The 19642-nt window shown below is 37.4% G+C and overlaps 1 protein-coding gene across 1 annotated transcript in view; it reads left to right on the forward strand.

The window, feature by feature from the left end:
* The window catches only part of UBE2K (ubiquitin conjugating enzyme E2 K), a 77261-nt gene that overhangs the window by 54729 nt on the left and 2890 nt on the right, over nt 1-19642 (forward strand). The window contains exons 4-6 of the mRNA XM_005901990.3: nt 6819-6901; nt 16437-16536; nt 19483-19611. Of these exons, the coding sequence (XP_005902052.1) occupies nt 6819-6901; nt 16437-16536; nt 19483-19611 (312 nt within the window). The remainder of the gene's footprint in view (nt 1-6818; nt 6902-16436; nt 16537-19482; nt 19612-19642) is intronic.

Below are 19642 nucleotides of genomic sequence, written 5' to 3' on the forward strand. Positions count from 1 at the left end.
TTGTGATCCACAAAGTCAAAGGCTTTGGCATAGTCAGTTAAGCAGAGATAGGTGTTTTTCTGGAATTCCCTTTCTCTGTGATCCAACAGATGCTGGGAATTTGATCTCCAGTTACTTTGCCTTTTCTAAATCCAGCTTGTGCATCTGGAAGTTCTCAGTTCATGTACTGCTGAAGCCTAGCTTGAAGGAATTTGAGAATTACCTTGCTAGCATGTGAAAGGAGTCTAGTTGTACAGTAGTTTGAACATTCTTTGGCATTGCCTTTCTTTGGGATTGGAATGAAAATTGATCTTTTCCAGTCCTGTGGCCATTGCTGAGTTTTCCAAATTTGCTGGTATATTGAGTGTGGCACTTTAATAGCATCATCTTTTCACATTTGAAATAGTTCAGCTGGAATTTCATTACCTCCGCTAGCTTTGTTCGTAGTAATGCTTCCTAAGGCCCAATTGACTTCACACTCCAGGATGTCTGGCTATAGGTGAGTGACCACACCATAGTGTTTATCTAGGTCATTAAGACCTTTTTTGTGTAGTTCTGTGTATTCTTGCCTCCTTTTTTAAATCTCTTCTGCTTGTTAGGTCCTTGTCGTTTTTGTCCTTTATTATTGTGCCTATATTTGCATGAAATGTTCTTAGAATCTCTGATTTTCTTGAAGGGATCTCTAGTCTTTCCCATTCTGTTGTTTCATATATTTCTTTGCATTGTTCTGTTAAGAATCTCTTTTTGCCATTCTCTGAAACTCTGCATTCAGTTGAATATGTCTTTCTCTTTCTCCTTTGAATTTCACTTCTCTTCTTTTCTCAGCTATTTGTAAGGCCTCCTCAGACAACTGTTTTGTTTTCTTGCCTTTCTTTTTCTTTGGGATGGTTTTAGTCACTGCCTCCTGAGCACTATTACAAACTTCTGTCCATAGTTCTTCAGGCCCTCTGTCTACAGATCTAATTCCTGGAATCTATTTGTCACTTCCAGTGTGTAATCATAAGAGATTTCATTAGATCATACCTGAATGGCCTGGTGGCTTTCCTATGTTCTTCAATTTAAATCTGAATTTTGCAATAAAGGAGCTCATGATCTGAGCCACATTCAGCTCCAGGGATTGTTTTTGCTAACTGTGTAATGCTTCTCCATCTTTGACTGCAAAGAATATAATCAATCTGATTTTGGTATTGACCATCTGGTGATGTCCATATATAGTGTATAAATATAAATCCAGAGTGATGTCATAGTCCTAGCTCTGTTTTAGGCACTTGATACATTATTTCATTTAATCTTTAAAATCACTATTTTAACCCTTCCTCTTTCCACCAGTTTTAGAAAACTTAGAAAAATAGACTAAAAACATAAGAACTGAGGTCTGTCTGATGTTTTTGCTACTGTTGATCGCTCATGTTGCTTTTCAGGCCACTATGTCTTAATTCCAGTCATTCCATATTGAGGTAGTGTCAAGATTTAGAAAAGTCTTCCTTCAGTCAGCCCAAATTTGCTTTCCTTTGGCTTCAACCAGTTAGTTGTAGCTGGAATTTAGTATCATTTTAAATATGGTCCTCCTCTAATTTATGGTATTAAGCTTTTGCAGTAAATGCTTATTAATGTTTGATAAATATGTTTTGGATATTTCCTATATTAAATTTGAATTTTCACTGCTTGGTAAATATAATGGAAAGAGCGGGGAATAATTGTGTAAATTTCTTGCATAATTATGTTCACATATGTTTAATATGTAGCCTCAGGTTTCATTTTTTTTTTAAATAATCATCTTATGTGTCTTGGGTGCTTGCCAAACTGTTCTCCAGAAGTCTTTTTTTTTTAAAAGTAATTTATTTTTGGTTGTGCTGGGTCTTTGTTGCTTTGCAAGGCCTTTCTCTAGTTGGTGAGAGGGGGCTTCTCACTGTGGTGGCGTCTCTTGTGGAGCTCAGGCTTCAGTAGTTGTGGCACACAAGCTCAGTAGGCTTAGCATGTGGCGCTTGGCAGCTGCTGCTTGTGGGCTTATTTGCTCCAGGCATGTGGAATCTTCCTGGGCCTGTGTCCACTGCATTAGTAGGTAGATTCTTATCCTCTGCACCACCAAGCAAGCCCCTTAGATTTAATTTTAAACTTTATGAGGTTAAAGTATTGAAGTTTAACTGTTAAATTCTCAATGCTGTGCAGCTAAAATTGCACCACATTGAAAGCTTATGTTGATTTATTTTAACATGGTCACAGAGAATTTTCTGCTCATTTTATTTTTGCAATAAACTATTGACCTCAAGAGCAGAAGGTTTACTTCTGGACAGAGAAGATAAATCTTTGAGTCAGCTGAATATAGTGTAGAAGGAATTTGATTCAATGCATACCTAAAAGTAAATTGTAATATATACTCTATTAATGAAAAACTCATTAAATTAGTAAAACTAGCTCAGTGATTTGTCCTGCTGATGGTTGGAGATTAGATTGTGAATTTTCTTGTTTTTCCTTGGTGTTACAAATATACTCTTACAACCTTTAGTGAGTCTTCTTTTCTGCATATGCATATTTAAAATAGCATTTTCTTTTGTACAAGTTAGTTAAAGCAGGTTTAATATTGTAACTTCCATGAGTTCCAAGCTTGAAACTGGAAATTCCTGATGGAAATAGAGTTCATATCTACCATGAGGTAGAAGGTGAAATTTTTGTTGAATTAAAGAGTGTAAAAATAATAGGATACATCCTGTAGGAGGAGATAAGATTACTGATGATGGTGCACTAATATAGAGAATGACGAATAGTCCCCTTCCTTTACTTCAGTCTGGTCACATTGCTGCTGCTGCTAAGTCGCTTCAGTCGTGTCCAACTCTGTGCGACCCCATAGACGGCAGCCCACCAGGCTCCCCCATCCCTGGGGTTCTCCAGGCAAGAACACTGGAGTGGGTTGCCATTGCCTTCTCCAGTGCATGAAAGTGAAAAGTGAAAGTGAAGTCGCTCAGTCCTGTCGGACTCCTAGCGACCCCATGGACTGCGGCCTACCAGGCTCCTCCATCCATGGGACTCTCCAGGCAAGAGTACTATGTACATGGTATTAAGATTTTTGTTTCTAAATTCTTTAAGAGCTCCTCAAAATTAATGATTGTTGTCAAGTTACCCAGATGGTGCTATTATTGGTTTCATTTGTGAAAATAAGGAAGCTTGACTTGTTATTTGTGTAAGTATTTTAGTACTATTTGTTTTTGTTGTTGTTCAGTCACTCAGTCATGTCAGATTCTTTGCAGCCCCATGGACTGTACCATGTCACACTTCCCTGTCCTTCACTATTTCCTGAAGTTGACTCAGACTCATGTCCATTGAGTTGGTGATGCCATCCAACCATCTCATCCTCTGTCGCTCTCTTCTCCGCCTGCCCTCAGTCTTTCCCAGCATCAGGCTCTTTGCATCAGGTGGCCAAAGTATTGGAGCTTCAGCATCAGTTCTTTCAATGAATATTCAGGACTAATTTCCTTTAGGATTGACTCATTTGATCTCCTTGCTGTCCATGGCACTTTTGAAAGTCTTCTCTAGCACCACAATTCAAATCCATCAATCAGTTCTTCAGCGCTTAGCCTTCAGCACATGGTCCAACTCTCACGTTTCTACATGACTACTGGAAAAGCCATAGCTTTGATTATACGGATCTTTGTCGGAAAAATAGTGTCTTTGTTTTTAATATGCTGTCTAGGTTTGCCATAGCTTTTCTTCCAAGAAACAAGAGTCTTTTAAGTTTGTGGCTGCAGACACAGGGAGCTCTGCCTGGTGCTCTCTGTAAAGACCTAGAGGAGTAGGGTGGGGTGGGAGGGAGGGTGAGTCAAGAGGGAGAGGTTATGTGTATACTTATGGCTGATTCACGTTGTTGTATAGCAGAAAAAGCAATTATCCTCCAATTAAAAAAAAACAAAACTGTGGAAGACCACACAAAGAACTACTTACAGGACAGTTATATCTGTACTAGTAGATAATGGAGTGACTTTGAAAATTATTCTCTTTATTATTATCTCCAAATTCAGAGTTACTTGTTCCTAATTGGAGATTGTAGTACAAAGAAATAAAGTTTAATAATAATATGCATATTAGTTTTCATGTAGAGTCTACTGAGAATCATGTACTGAAGATTCTTTAAAAAGCAATATACATCCTTAAATCATCAGCCTAAATCATAAACCTTTTGACATCTTCAGTAGTAGATTTTTAAAATTCTGTTTTCCTTGGGACTTCCCTTGTGGTCCAGTGCTTAGGACTTCAAGCTCCCACTGCATGGGGCACAGGTTTTTTCCCTGGTAGGGGAACTAATGGAGAAGGCAGTGGCACCCCACTCCAGTACTCTTGCCTGGAAAATCCATGGACGGAGGAGCCTGGTAGGCTGCAGTCCATGGGGTCGCTAAGAGTCGGATACGATTGAGGGACTTCCCTTTCACTTTTTACTTTCATGCATTGGAGAAGGAAATGGCAACCCACTCCAGTGTTCTTGCCTGGAGAATCTTAGGGACGGGGAAGCCTGGTGGGCTGCCGTCTATGGGGTCGCACAGAGTTGGACACGACTGAAGTGACTTAGCAGCAGCAGCAGCAGGGGAACTAAGATCCTGCATGCCTTGTGGGTGTGGCCAAAAAGGAGCAGAAATTTTCTGTTTTTTTCTAATCTTGTTGAAAATATTTAAAGTCAAAATACTTTGCTGTCCTTGTGTCACTGAAATTGTGGCTTATTGTTATCTCATCATTATAAAGCTTTGAACTCAAATGGTAAAAATTGTGATGTGAATATCATGGTTATATCTGTTACCAAGAAATGTTTTTAGTACATGAGCCCTATATGCCTGTCTTATTTGATCTTCACTATACTTGAGAAGGATAATGTTTAGCCTTTTAATAACAAGTTTGTCGTAATGTTAATTGTATATTTGTTCAGTGTGAGGCACTTCAGATGCTTGGAGTGCTCTACTAAGCAAATAGACACCATGCATTTTAGGGAAGACTAGGCAAATGTGGGAGAGATTATAGAAGTGTGATCAGTACTGTGAAGTAGAAAAGTGCAGGGTGCTATGGGATCACGTCAGGGAGAGTGGTTATGGAAGTTGAAACTTGGAGAATCAGTATGAGTTAGCCAGAAGAAGATATTAAGGTGTGTTATTGGAAGAAATGTGTGAAGGCCCTGAGGCAAATAGGACTTATTGAGCACTTACTTTGAATGTGGGGTGATAGTGAGGTTTGAGAGGTAGGCTAGAACCAGTTTAAGAGTGTGGGCTTACATAAAGGAAATGAGAAGTCCTTAAGGGGCCTTAAGTGAGTAGTGTCATGAATCTGGTTTGTTTTGAAGAGCTCTCTGGTTTCATTGTAGAAAATGGATTAGAGGAACAAAACTGAAAACAGGAAAGCCAGTAAACTGTTGAGTAAGCCAGGAGCATAATGATAGTCTCCTTTAAGGAAATGGCGTTCTGTGGATGGAAAGAAGTAGGTATCAGTGAAAGCAGTAAGTGTAATTTTTTAAGAATTATAAAAGAACTAGAGTGGAAAGTCTCCATTAGTTTTAGGTATTTTGAAGTCATTGGTGACTTAAAGTGCTTTTTCAGATGGTATATATGTTAGTGAGTTTGTGGGGAATTAGGGACAGATAGCATAGACAAGGAGAAAGAAATGGCAGCCCACTCCAGTATTCTTGCCTGGAGAATCCTGTGGACAGAGGAGCCTGGTGGACTGCTGTCCATGGGGTCGCACAGAGTCAGACACGATTGAAGCGAGTTAGCATGCAAACATGCATTGGAGAAGGAAATGGCAACCCACTCCAGTACTCTTGCCTGGAGAATCCCAGGGATAGAGGAGCCTGGTGGGCTGCTGTCTGTAGGGTCGCACAGAGTCGGACACAACTGAAGTGATTTAGCAGCAACAGCATAGACAAATCACGAGAAGCAGAAGCATAAATATTTTAGCTACTTTCCATTTATAGCTTAGATTTGGAACATAGATTGATGAATTAATTGTTGTAAAGTACTTTCAGTTTGGCTTGTAGTAGTCTATTAAGTGTTAAAGAATTTTGACTTAGGTGACTATCATATACATGTCAAATCATATACGTGTACTTGGCCTCCTTCATCTTGTATTCCTCCTCCTAAAGCTCGTAAGTCAGAGCTGATGAACTTCATTTCATTTCAGAGTTAGCATTTTCACTTGTTGATTTCTTGCTCTTTCATGCTAAGACAAACAGGTACATTTAGAATCTGAGATTAGATTGTGTGAGTTTGTATTTTCTATTGCTAACTAGTTATTTGATATTGAATAAATTTCTTAGACTTTAAGCCTCAGTGACTGGGAAATAATAGCAGACCTTTAAGTATTACATTTTTCTAAAGTATTTGAGAAAAAAATGCTACAGAAAAATCAGAAGCAATCTTGCCATCACTTACTACATCTGTTTTCATGTATTGATTTTGCTTTTTCCTTCAAACCTATTTTATACCCTTTGTCACACTAAAAAATCATCATTTGCTATCTCTATTGACTTTATGTACTACCTAAATAGATCTTAATTCATGTTAAATTTCTCTTAACATCTAACACTATGCTAGGTAAGTTATAAACACCTTAGTTATAGTTAATTGATGGCTTTCTTTGAGCATTTATTAAAAAGAATGTACGTCATTGACAGCATTCAACTTACTGAATGCTTTGTCTTCTACACCCATCCCTTGACCTAGGCAAAATGATGAAATCTTAAGTATGGGCTTTTTAAAAAAAAAAACACAACAACTTGAGGATTTCTTTTTTTTGAAGTTTTACTTAAATTATATGGTTGGTTTTTTTTTTCCTGTTACTTAAAAACTCAAATGTGCTTTATATTCTAGGTCCGGTTTATCACTAAAATATGGCATCCTAATATTAGTTCCGTCACAGGGGCTATTTGTTTGGATATCCTGAAAGATCAATGGTAAGAGATTTTGAATTCATGTTCAAGCCTCATATGATTCTAAGTCTGTTAGCGTATTAAATATGTACTTGGCCTCAAAGCATAAGCATGTTATATTTTCTCTTATTTGGGAAGTAATTGTAAAACTTGATGAAATCTCTCCAGTACATTAGAGAAAATGTTATAATTGAAATTGGAATCTGTATTTAAATAGTGATTTATTAGGAAATGTCAGATGCTAACTTGACATCTTGAAAAGTCTTGGATTTTATTTGTTGTTTTGGTAAAAATTACCAATCTTTGGAAGATTTTTATGAGAGACAAAATTGAAGTACTGAAGTAATCAGCTCTGACTTGGGTGGAGTGTAGGCACCAAAATGTTAGAAGTTGTGCTAATTGAACACGATTAAGGCTCTAAGATTCTATGAGGTACCACCTTTATAGGTGGTGTCTTCATTTGTACAGTGCTTTCACATATTTTGTCTGATTTCTTAGCAGCATTGTGTTTAACCATTAGGTTAAAATTGTGGCTTTGCCATTTACTTGCTTGTGTGGTCTTAAGTAAATTACCTGGTCTTTATGCCTTTATTTCCTTATCTGAAAAAAAAATGAGGTTGCTATCTATTTCATAGGGCTAGTGAGAAGCTTAAATGAGTTGTTTATGTATTTCTCTTAGAGTAAAGCCTGGGAATACAGATTGAAAAATTCAGACAAGAGATAAAAAGTCATTGGAGTGGAAGAAAACAAGTTATGTGTTTGATTTGTCAAGAAAGGGAAAGAATGGAAGCTGAATAAGATAAAACAGGAATGACAACATTTAGCATATGGGTCAGTTGGTATATTTAGAAACTGGATGAAGAGACAAGAGTTGCTGGTTTTGTTTTTCCATTCTGATAGCACATCTGAGTAAAGCCTCTTCCTCAGTAGATCATTGCTTGAGATCCAGTTCCTTGATCTGTGTTTCCATACTCTTAAACATTGAACATTATGAAACAGACCTAACTATTTTCTGTGATTCTTTTGATTTGTGACTTTATAATTTGTTGAATTTCTGTGCCTCCATGTTTTTATCTTTAAAAGTCATCTCAAAGGTCCCTTGTAGCTCTTATTGTTCAGTGATATTAATGAAAATTTGCAGTGTTAGAGACACTGTCATTTTTTTTCAGTTGGTTGCCAGGACATCATTTCTTCTGTTTTCCCCTTCCTTTTCCCACTCCCAGACTTAACTAGTTCCTCCCTGATCTCCTGAGCTTTTGCACATGATAATGCTTCAGGGCTAAGTCATGGCCTCTGCTTCTTTCCATCTATACTCAATTTCTTGGTGAGCTCATCTGATTTCTTAACTTCAGCATTTATATACTAGCAACTCACAAATTTATCTTTTCTGAATTCCAGGCATAGCACCTATGCTTGACTATGTAATAGACATCTCAAACTTAAAACATGCTGAAACTGAACTGTTGATAATATTTCCCCAACCCAAAACTTATTTCTGCTCCATCTTAAGTTTTGGCAGCAACATCCTTAGAGTTGCTAAGGCCAGACCTCACCGTGATGCTTCTTTCTTTGGTACTCTTATACTCCATCTGCAAATCCTGTTATTGAAACCAACAGCGTTTTATTAGTAGTCTGTTACTACTGCCCTGGTCGAGGTTGCATTGCCTCTTGCCTGGATGATGGCAGTAGCCTGTCCCTCTGCTTTTAACTTCAGTCAGGCTATTCTTAGCAGACAGAATGAAACCTCTGCCTCTCTGAAAATACAACTCCACACTAAAATTTTTCACTGTCTTCTCTTTTTGCTGAGTTAGCCAGCAGTACTACCACTTCTGATTATCTTCCTATAAATAGTTGAAAGATTATAGTGTATACAGAGACAGAAAACTTGAATTTTTTTATCAGATCACTATTGTCAGCTATTCTCATTTTCTAAGGCAGGTCAAATAGCTGAATTTGGTCTTTTTTCATATCTGTATTGTTCAAATAATAAAAGGTATCAGAGACATTAGATAAAATAGGTGAGATTGGATATCCATGGGTTTACTGGCCCTCCCCCTGTCCCACCAGCTTTGCTGAGGTAATAGACCTTCAGTGTATTTGTAAATGTCAATATTTAGGCTAATTTGGAATCATTATGTTGGAAAACAGTTTGTTAATCTGAATCTTTTATTAGTATATGTGGATGATGATTTACCTTTAATATTTGATGACTTACGTGTTAGTACGGTTTATTTCTTTACTTCATAACATAACCCCACATTGAAACTATTTTCTAATGTTTTTCCCCTGACACCTCTTATGACTAAAGGTGTCTGTTTACCTGGGGAAGAAAATGACAACACGTAAAAATAGCATTCATTGATACTGCTCTTTCAAAAGACATGAACAGGCAGAGAATCTTTGAATGGTTGATAAGCTGTGCTCAGTACCATTAGTCATCAGGGAAGTGCAAATTAAAATCATAGTTAGATACCACTGTAGTGATGGTGGTTTAGTCACTAAGTCACATCTGACTCTTTGGAACCCCATGGATTATAGCCCACCTGGCTTCTCTGTCCATGGGATTTTCCAGCCAAGAACATTGGAGTGAATTACCATTTCCTTCTCCAGAGGAACTTCCAGACCCAGGGATCGAACCCAGGTCTCCTGTGCTACAGACGATCTCCTGCATTGCAGGTGGATTCTTGATAGACTAAGCCACCAAGGAAGCCCATGATACCACTACACACTTGTAAATGGTTCTCATGCATTACTGGTAATAATGTGGTTCAGCCACTCAACCAGCTGTTCTTGCCAAAGCATATACCTTCAATATGGCATAACAGTTCTACTCCTCAGTATTACATGTAAGAGAAATCTGAGAGAAATGAGTGCGTATGTCTACCAGAAGACTTGTACAAGAATAGTCATAGCAGATTTATTCAAACTGCAAGTAACCCAAATGTCTATAAGCAAGAGAATGGCTATATAATGGATTAATTGTACTCTGAAACACTACATAGCAGTAAGAAAAAAAAGTCATGTTCATGTTGACACAATAACATGAATGATTCTCATAGACATGTTCAGTGACAAAAGCTAGACACAACGAAGTACATACTGTATGATTTCATTTTATGAAATTCAAGATGAGTCAAAACTAATTTTGGGTGATAGAAACCATGACAGCGGTGGGGATAGGTAAGGCTCGTGAATAAGAGGGGCAAGAGGGAGGCTTTTTGAGTGCCGGAAGTACTCTATATTTTAATCTAGATGGTGATTGCTACGAATGTATACATATATAAAAATTCATCTAGCTGTCAGGCAGTTTACTCTTAGTACACCTTAACAAAAAATTATAACAAAAAACCTGCCATTCTCTTTAAGTAGATGCTCTTTAGGTAGCATTCAGTGTTTTGACTGAAAATAGATTTATTTATTGATGGTCTTCTGGAAGATCCTTGACAGACAAGTTAGTCTATAATACAAACAATTCAGTGCTTTTTATTGTACATATTAAAGGCCCCACCTAGTCCATATGATGAAGAAGGCAATGGCAACCCACTCCAGTACTCTTGCCTGGAAAATCCCATGGACGGAGGAGCCTGGTAGGCTGCAGTCCATGGGGTCTCAACAAGTAGGACACGACTGAGCGACTTCACTTTCACTTTTCACTTTCATGCATTGGAGAAGGAAATGGCAACCCACTCCAGTGTTCTGCCTGGAGAATCCCTGGGACGGGGGAGCCTGGTGGGCTGCCATCTATGGGAGTCACACACAGTCAGATACGACTGAAGTGACTTAGCAGTAGTAGCAGCAGTCCATATGAATGAATATTTAATTAGCCATATTAACTGTGCTTATTCAAGTTTGAGATCTGAATAAAGTTAATTTACTGAAGATAGTTTATAAGGTACTCACTCATCAGTCATCAGTTCAGTTGCTCAGTGTGTCTGACTCTTTGTGACCCCATGGACTGCAGCACACCAGGCTTCCCTGTCCATCACCAACTCCCGAAGCTTGCTCAAACTCATGCCCATCGAGTCAGTGATGCCATTCAACCATCTCATCCTCTGTCGTCCCCTACTTCTGCCTTCAGTCTTTCCCAGCATCTGGTCTTTTGCAATGAATCAGTTCTTTGCATTAGGTGACCAAAGTATTGGAGTTTCAGCTCACTTATATCCACTGATTAAAATTAGCTAACACATTTTGAAATTTCATATTCTTGCTTGGCTGTTAGGATTTGTTTTTAATAGATTTATGCTAATGTTACACATTATATGCTAAAAATCTCAAGGTTATCAGTAATATGAATTTAGTCAGTACTTTGTGAAAAGAAAAATAAATGAAAACTAAAGATTGTATTTTTAGTTGTATATTTTTCTCACATTACCAAGTTTAGATTCAAAATTTCATGTAGAGCAGTCAAAAAATGTACACATATCTTTATACCATCAAAGATGGTATATACTTTCTATCATACTTAGGGCCAGAAGAATAAGTTTTGTTTTAATGTTAATTTTATTACAACTAATTTTGAAAAAATTGTTTACATTGATTTTGTGTTCAACTTTTAAGAACTTTGCATTTAAGTTTCTTTTTAAACCAGTTAATTCTTAATGGTTTATGAATACCTTTCCAACATTATGAAAGTTTTCAAGCATACAGGAGACTTAAAACTTCTCTCATGGAGATTGTTATTAATTAAATCGAGTTACAACTAGATTTTCCTTCAGTTTTCAGAACAAACTGTCCCTTTGCATTCCCACAACAGTGTACAGGATGCCAATTGCTCCACATCCTCGCCAACAAATGTTATTTTCTGTTTTTTTAATAGTAAACCAGCCAAATGGATATAAGGTAGTGTGTGAGGTTTATTTTTTTGTTGTTAACAAGTTGTAGGAGTTCTTATATATATATAATTCTTACATAGTTGTATATATAGTTCCTGTATATAATTCCCTTGTCAGATGTATGATTTTGTAAATATTTTCTCCCCATTGTGTGAGTTGCCTTTCACTATTGATTATACTCACTGCATAGGAAGATTTATTTTAAAACTTTTTTTTCTTTACATAGGAGTTCTTAATTTTGATATAGTTGTAGACCAGTTTTTCTATTTTTTATTTTGTTAGCTGTGCTTTTGCCTGTCCTTTGATATGCTGGAAATCATGGCCTGCTACACTGTCATGGAGCTTTCACCCTATGTTTCACCTTCTGAGAGTTTTATAATAAGTTTTAGTCTTGGGAATTCCCTGGCAGTCCACTAGTTAGAACTCACTTTTTTTACTGCGGGGTGTGGGGTTTGATCCCTGGTTGGCAATTAAGATCCCACAAGCCAGGCACAGCAGCCAAAAGTAGTTTTAGTGTTAGCTTTAGGACTTTGATCCATTTTGAACTCATTTTTTTCTCTTTTTTTCCCCTAATTTTTCAAAAATTGAAGAATGGTTAACATGTTGTTAGTTTCACATGTAAAGTGATTCAGTTGTACATACATATTCTTTTTCTGATTCTTTCCCATTGTAGGTTATTACAAGATATTGAGCATAGTTCTCTGTGTTAATTTTTATATAGGATACAAGGCAAGGTGGGAGCTTTTTTAAAATACAACCTTTTTATTATTATTTTTTTATTTTTAATTTTATTTTTAAACTTTACAATATTGTATTGGTTTTGCCAAATATCGAAATGAATCCGCCACAGGCATACATGTGTTCCCCATCCTGAACCCTCCTCCCTCCCCAGACCATCCCTCTGGGTCGTCCCAGTGCACCAGCCCCAAGCATCCAGTATCGTGCATCAAACCTGGACTGGTGACTCGTTTCATACATGATATTATACATGTTTCAATGCCATTCTCCCAAATCTTCCCACCCTCTCCCTCTCCCACAGAGTCCATAGACTGTTCTATACATCAGTGTCTCTTTTGCTGTCTTGTATACAGGATTATTGTTACCATCTTTCTAAATTCCATATATATGCGTTAGTACAGTGTATTGGTGTTTTTCTTTCTGGCTTACTTCACTCTGTATGATAGGCTCCAGTTTCATCCACCTCATTAGAACTGATTCAAATGTATTCTTTTTAACGGCTGAGTAATACTCCATTATGTATATGTACCATAGCTTTCTTACCCGTTCATCTGCTGATGGACATCTAGGTTGCTTCCATGTCCTGGCTATTATAAACAGTGCTGCGATGAACATTGGGGTACATGTGTCTCTTTCCCTTCTGGTTTCCTCAGTGTGTATGCCCAGCAGTGGGATTGCTGGATCATAAGGCAGTTCTATTTCCAGTTTTTTAACGAATCTCCACACTGTTCTCCATAGTGGCTGTACTAGTTTGCATTCCCACCAACAGTGTAAGAGGGTTCCCTTTTCTCCACACCCTCTCCAGCATTTATTGCTTGTAGACTTTTGGATCACAGCCATTCTGACTGGCATGAAATGGTACCTCATAGTGGTTTTGATTTGCATTTCTCTGATAATGAGTGATGTTGAGCATCTTTTCATGTAAAACACAACTTTTGAAAATTTTATTGAAGTTTAATTGACCTTAAATTACACACATTAAAAATATACAGTTTGATAAGTTTAGACATATATACATCCATGAAGCTGTCACAAATCAAGATAGTGAACATAATCAACATACTCCAGAGTTTTCTAGTGGGTTCCTTTGTAATTGCTTCTTCCACACTTCCTGCTCCGCCATCTCCCAGCAACCACTTATCTGCTGTCACTATAGATTAGTTTGCATTTTATGGAGTTTAATATAAATGACAGTTCCAACAGCATTTAGATAAAAAACTATTTGTATTATAATTTTTTTCTAATAGATAAAATATAGACCTATGTTGTGACACTGATTTTATTTTAGTTTAGAACAGCCTTTCTCAATTAGCTTTAAGTTGTATGCACTGAAGCAGTATTTCTCAGAAATTAACTTGCATCAGAATCACCTGGAGTATCTGTTAAACCACCCAAGAGGTTCTAATTTAGTAGATCTGGGATGAGGCTAAGAATTTTCATTTCTTACAAGTTCCCAGGTGATACTGATGCTACTGTTTGTAGAAACTGTATGAAACACATTTCATCAAGAAATTTGTTGCTGATAATAAATTAACTTTCCTAAGCATGAGATGGTACTATTTATATAACCATTCTTAGGGAAATTGAGACTATACTTAATTATCTCTCTTCTCTTATTAAAATGGGGAACCCAGTTGAAAAAGACTGGTTTGGAATTATCTATGTCAGACTTTATTTTTGGGGGCTCCAAAATCACTGCAGGTGGTAATTGCAGCCATGAAATTAAAAGACCCTTACTCCTTGGAAGGAAAGTTATGACCAACCTAGATAGCATATTTAAAAGCAGAGATACTACTTTGCCAACAAAGGTCCGTCTCGTCAAGGCTATGGTTTTTCCAGACATGTATGGATGTGAGAGTTGGACAGGGAAGAAAGCTGAGCACAGAAAAATTGATGCTTTTGAACTGTGGTGTTGGAGAAGACTTGAGAGTCCCTTGGACTGCAGGGAGATCCAGCCAGTCCATCCTAAAGGAGATCAGTCTTGGGTGTTCATTGGAAGGACTGATGTTGAAGCTGAAACTCCAGTACTTTGGCCAACTCATGGGAAGAGTTGACTCATTGGAAAAGACCCTAATGCTGGGAAGGATTTGGGGCAGGAGGAGAAGGGGATGACAGAGGATGAGATGGCTGGATGGCATCACCGACTCAATGGACATAGATTTGGGTAGACTCCGGGAGTTGGTGATGGACAGGGAGGGCTGGCGTGCTGCAATTCATGGGATCGCAAAGAGTCGGACACGACTGAGCAACTGAACTGAACTGAATGTGTGGTGAAAATGGACATGTTGTTTAATAATCTTCTACATTTAAAATAGTTCACTATTATGTTATTTCACTATTCATAAATATTTATATAGTAACTGGTCAAATAATTTTTTAACAAATGCTTAGAATCCTTTCTGGTTAGGTAGGCAGCATTTTCTAGATAAATATTTGCTTTATAAACATTTAGAAGCATGAATATTAAGCAAAAAGCTTTCTTTTTTCAGAATGTTATGGAGTGATTTATTTTCTTTCATTCATTTAAAATTTTTTATTGTAGTTGCTAAGTTACAGGTATACAGTGTAGTGATTTTCAAGTTTTAAAGGTTGTATTCCATTTGTAGTTATAAAATATTGGCTATATTACTGTTGAGTGCTTAGTTGTGTCCGACGCTTTGCAACCCCATGGACTTCAGCCTGCCACGTTCCTCTGTCCGTGGAATTTGTTGTACAATATATCATGCAGCTTATTTTATACCTAATAATTTGTACTTCTTACATCCCTGGGCTTCCCTGGTGGCTCAGATGATCAAGTATCGTGCAGTGCGGGAGACCCAGGTTTAATCCTGGGGTCAGGAAGCTACCCTGAAGAAGGGTATGGCTACTAATTCCAGTATTCTTGCCTAGAGAATTCCATGGACAGAGGAGCTTAGGGGCTACAGTTCATGGGGTCACAAAGAGTCAGACACACCTGAGTAACTAACACTAACACATCCCTACCCCTATATTGCCCCTCCCTTCTCCTCTCTCCCACTGCTAACCACTAGTTTTTACTTTTTTGTTATAGTCACTAGTTTGTTTTCTTTTTTAGATTACACATTTAAATGTTGTTATATTTTGTGTGTGTGACATATCACTTAAGCATAATGCTCTCCAAGTAATTTTATACTTTCTTGAAAGTAAAGGATATTTGCTTGATGGTATCTTGTTCTTAGAGTTGCACAGAAAGGAAGTTTCACATGTTACTTTGTCACTTTAAGTTTATATCTAAAGAAATGGGTAGAAAGTTAAGTCAGTAGATAAAGTTGACCAGAGGGAGCTAAGGCAATTTGAGTTATCTTAAGAAACAGAAAGATTTACTTGTTTTAATATATATATATATATATATATATTTGTATTTTACTTCTTACATCCCTGGGCTTCCCTGGTGGCTCAGATGATCAAGTATCGTGCAGTGCAGGAGACCCAGGTTTAATCCTGGGGTCAGGCTAAGCCTACCATACCATATATATGTATGGTAGGCAGATATATAATTATAAATTTCTAAGACTTAATTATATGATTGAGATAAAAATCTTTTTTAGCTCCAGTAGTTTTCATATTAAATGATTGAGATAAAAATCTTTTTTTAGCTCCAGTAGTTTTCATATTGGAGAAGGCAATGACACCCCACTCCAGTACTCTTGCCTGGAAAATCCCATGGATGGAGGAGCCTGGTAGGCTATAGTCCATGGGGTCGCTAAGAGTCAGACACGACTGAGCGACTTCCCTTTCACTTTTCACTTTCACGCATTAGAGAAAGAAATGGCAACCCACTCCAGTGTTCTTGCCTGGAGAATCCCAGGGACGGGGGAGCCTGGTGGGCTTCGTCTATGGGGTTGCATAGAGTCGGACACGACTGAAGCGACTTAGCAGCAGCAGCAGCAGTTTTCATATTTCTTCAGAAAACATCTACTTTGTCATGCAAACTGTTTTCAACTGGGATATCTTCCTGTTTTGAATTTTAGGGCAGCAGCAATGACTCTGCGCACGGTATTGTTGTCATTACAAGCTCTGCTGGCAGCTGCAGAACCGGATGATCCACAAGATGCAGTAGTAGCAAATCAGGTAAGATAGTTACTTTTGAAAGACTGCCTTATCTAGTGGTTTGCAGTGTTAGAACATAAGCATATGTCTATTGAAACTAAATCTGGAAATGGTTTCCTTTCTTGCTGTGAGATTATTATATTACATATAATAGTGAAAACCTAATTTAGTGATTTTTTTAACATAGTAGTTTAATTGGGTGTATTAAATAAACCCAGTACAGTCAGTTGCTTTTTTCTAATATATTGTGCCGTTTTCAAGAATTACATAGTGAACACCCATTTATCTGCCTACTGTCTTGATTCTGTGCTTAACATTTTACTTCATGTGTGTGTCCATTTGTCTTTTAATTCAGTGATGATCTTTCCCTGATGATACTGTTAATCAGCTCCAGCTGTGGCACTGAAGTGGCATGATGAAGGTTATCAAAGACCTTGTTGTTGCCAAATGGAATAAATATTTTTCAGTTCTGATCTTTGATTTCCAAGGCAGAGGTTAGCAGATTACAACCAGACTGGCTGTTTTTGTAAATAATGTTTTATTGGAACACCCCCATTTGTTTACAGCAGAAAGTGGCAGAATTGAATAATTATGACAGGGACCACAAGGTCTGAAAGCCTGAATAATTATTATAAGAAAGTTTGCCAGCTCCTACTCTAAACCATTAGGATTTATTGAGCCTTGTAAGATTTTTTGTTTTTTTTTTAACCCAGAAGTTTTTTTCATCTCTTGACTTCTCTTCCTGTCTCTGTAGTTGTGGTTGTTCCCTCTTAGTTCCTACCATTACTCCCTCAGCCCCCCCTTTTTTTTTGCCATGTTGCCCACCCTCTAAAATCTTAGTTCCCCAACCAGGAATGGAACCCTTGCCCCTGCAGTGGAAGTGTGGAGTTCTAATCATTGGGCTGCCAGGGAATTCCCTCTCCTCTCTTTTAAATATACTTCCTCAGTTCTTATTACATCCTTTCTTTCACTTTCCATTTTATACTCTTATTTGGATGATCATATCCACACTGATGTTGCCACCTGTATGTTGATACGGTAGTCAGGCTTGACCTTTCTCCTAAACCCAAAAACCTGTTTGGAACCAGAGAGCTGTATATGAATATCCCATGAGTACCTTAGTGCAACATTCCCATAACTGAAAGCAGACTCTTAAACCCTGTGAACCTGTCCATCCTTCTACAGACAGCTTGTTTATATATCCAAGTCACAGATATGGAGTACTTCTCTATGTCTCCTTTTCTCTCATATCTCAATATGTCTGTCATCATACTTCTCTAACTGCTTTTGTTCACATATTTAAAAATTCTCATTTGACTGCTCTGATGGAATTTCCTACTTCAGCCTTTTCTTTTTACCTTCTACACTGATAGCAGTTAGCTTTATAAAGTTCAAATCCTATTTCATTTTACTATTAAAACCTATTAATACCTCTACTGTCACCTACTTGGTAAATCCAAATTACTTAGTTTGAAAAGTTCCTCCATGATTTGAACTATGTCCTAAATTCTTCAATTCAGTTCAGTTGCTCAGTCATGTCTGACTCTTTGCAACCCCATGAACAGCAGCACACCAGGCCTCCCTGTCCATCACTAACTCCCAGAATCCACCCAAACCCATGTCCATCAAGTCAATGATGCCATCCAGCCATCTCATCCTCTGTCATCCCCTTTTCCTCCTGCCCTCAATCTTTCCCAGCATCAGGGTCTTTTCCAATGAGTCAGCTCTTCGCATCAGGTGGCCAAAGTATTGGAGCTTCAGCATCAGTCCTTCCAATGAACACCCAGGATTGATCTCCTTTAGGATGGACCAGTTCAATCTCCCTGCAGTCCAAGGGACTCTCAAGAGTCTTCTCCAACACCACAGTTCTAAATTCTTACTGTTCCTCAAACTCACGCTATTCAAGATTGTCGTTCCTACATGTCATTCCACCCAGTCTGTCATGTTTCCTGCCTAAGAAAACTTTTCCTTTTACAAACTTCTTCCTTTCCTTTGAAAAACTGTTCACTCCCTATTTTATGTATATTCCTGTTAATATGTTCTACTATTATTTGCCATAGAGTGCTTAGAATTATGGTTTAACATGTTATATATGTTCTATTGATTTCAGTTTTGATAGAAGCATGGCTTGGACCTCAGCTTTGATTTCCTGTTGAGTTCTGAGCCTCAGAGGTTGAGATTGGACTCAGTTTTCTTTTGACTCTGTTGGGTCGTCTCACTTATTTCCTTGTTAATAATGGTAGAAACTAGATTTATAATTTTAATGTATAGAAATACTCTGTGTATAAAACATCTTAAGAAATATTAAAGCAAATTTAATATTTTAAATTTATAATTTACTTTATTAAGTAATGGTAGTCTTAGAATACTTGAGAATAAATTTACCTCTTCCAATGCATATGAAGAATCTTACATTTTAAAAAGTGCTCTGTCGTGAGTTCATAATCATCTCAAAACGTGCTGTAAGTTAGGATTGCACATGGAGTTTCCTTAAATCACTACGGTAATAGAACTCTCACAAAACAGCCAACTCTCTGTATTCTAGCCCAAACTGTGATTAATACAAAAATTGGTCACATTTATTAGTTACTGTCCACTTAATTTTAGAAGCTAGTAATTCTGTTTATCTGTGTAATGTTTGCCACTGCACGATGATTAGAGGCATCTCTGATAACTCCATTTAGTGTTAGTTTTCTAATACTTTGTTGAAATTGGAGATTAAAGTTGATAAATATTATATATCTTTGTTTTTCTTTCATCAGTGCAACTTGTGAATTCCAGGTTCACGTTAAACAGTCTTTTCTTCAGTGACATAGTTTGTTTGCTATGGAAAGTGAATCAGTCACATTTAAAAAATCTAATCTACATTTATTTAGAAAACTCAGGTTTTTAGGCAATTAAGAGATGAGTTCCTATTTTTAATACTATAACTGCATTGTCATATCAATCAATTTTTCCCCCATATAGTACAAACAAAATCCTGAAATGTTCAAACAGACAGCTCGACTTTGGGCACATGTGTATGCTGGAGCACCAGTTTCTAGTCCAGAGTACACCAAAAAAATAGAAAACCTATGTGCTATGGGCTTTGATAGGGTAAGTACATAAAGGCATGTTGATTTTTATT

Source organism: Bos mutus, chromosome 6, assembly GCF_027580195.1.
Source record: "Bos mutus isolate GX-2022 chromosome 6, NWIPB_WYAK_1.1, whole genome shotgun sequence".
NCBI classification, from domain to species: Eukaryota; Metazoa; Chordata; class Mammalia; order Artiodactyla; family Bovidae; genus Bos; species Bos mutus.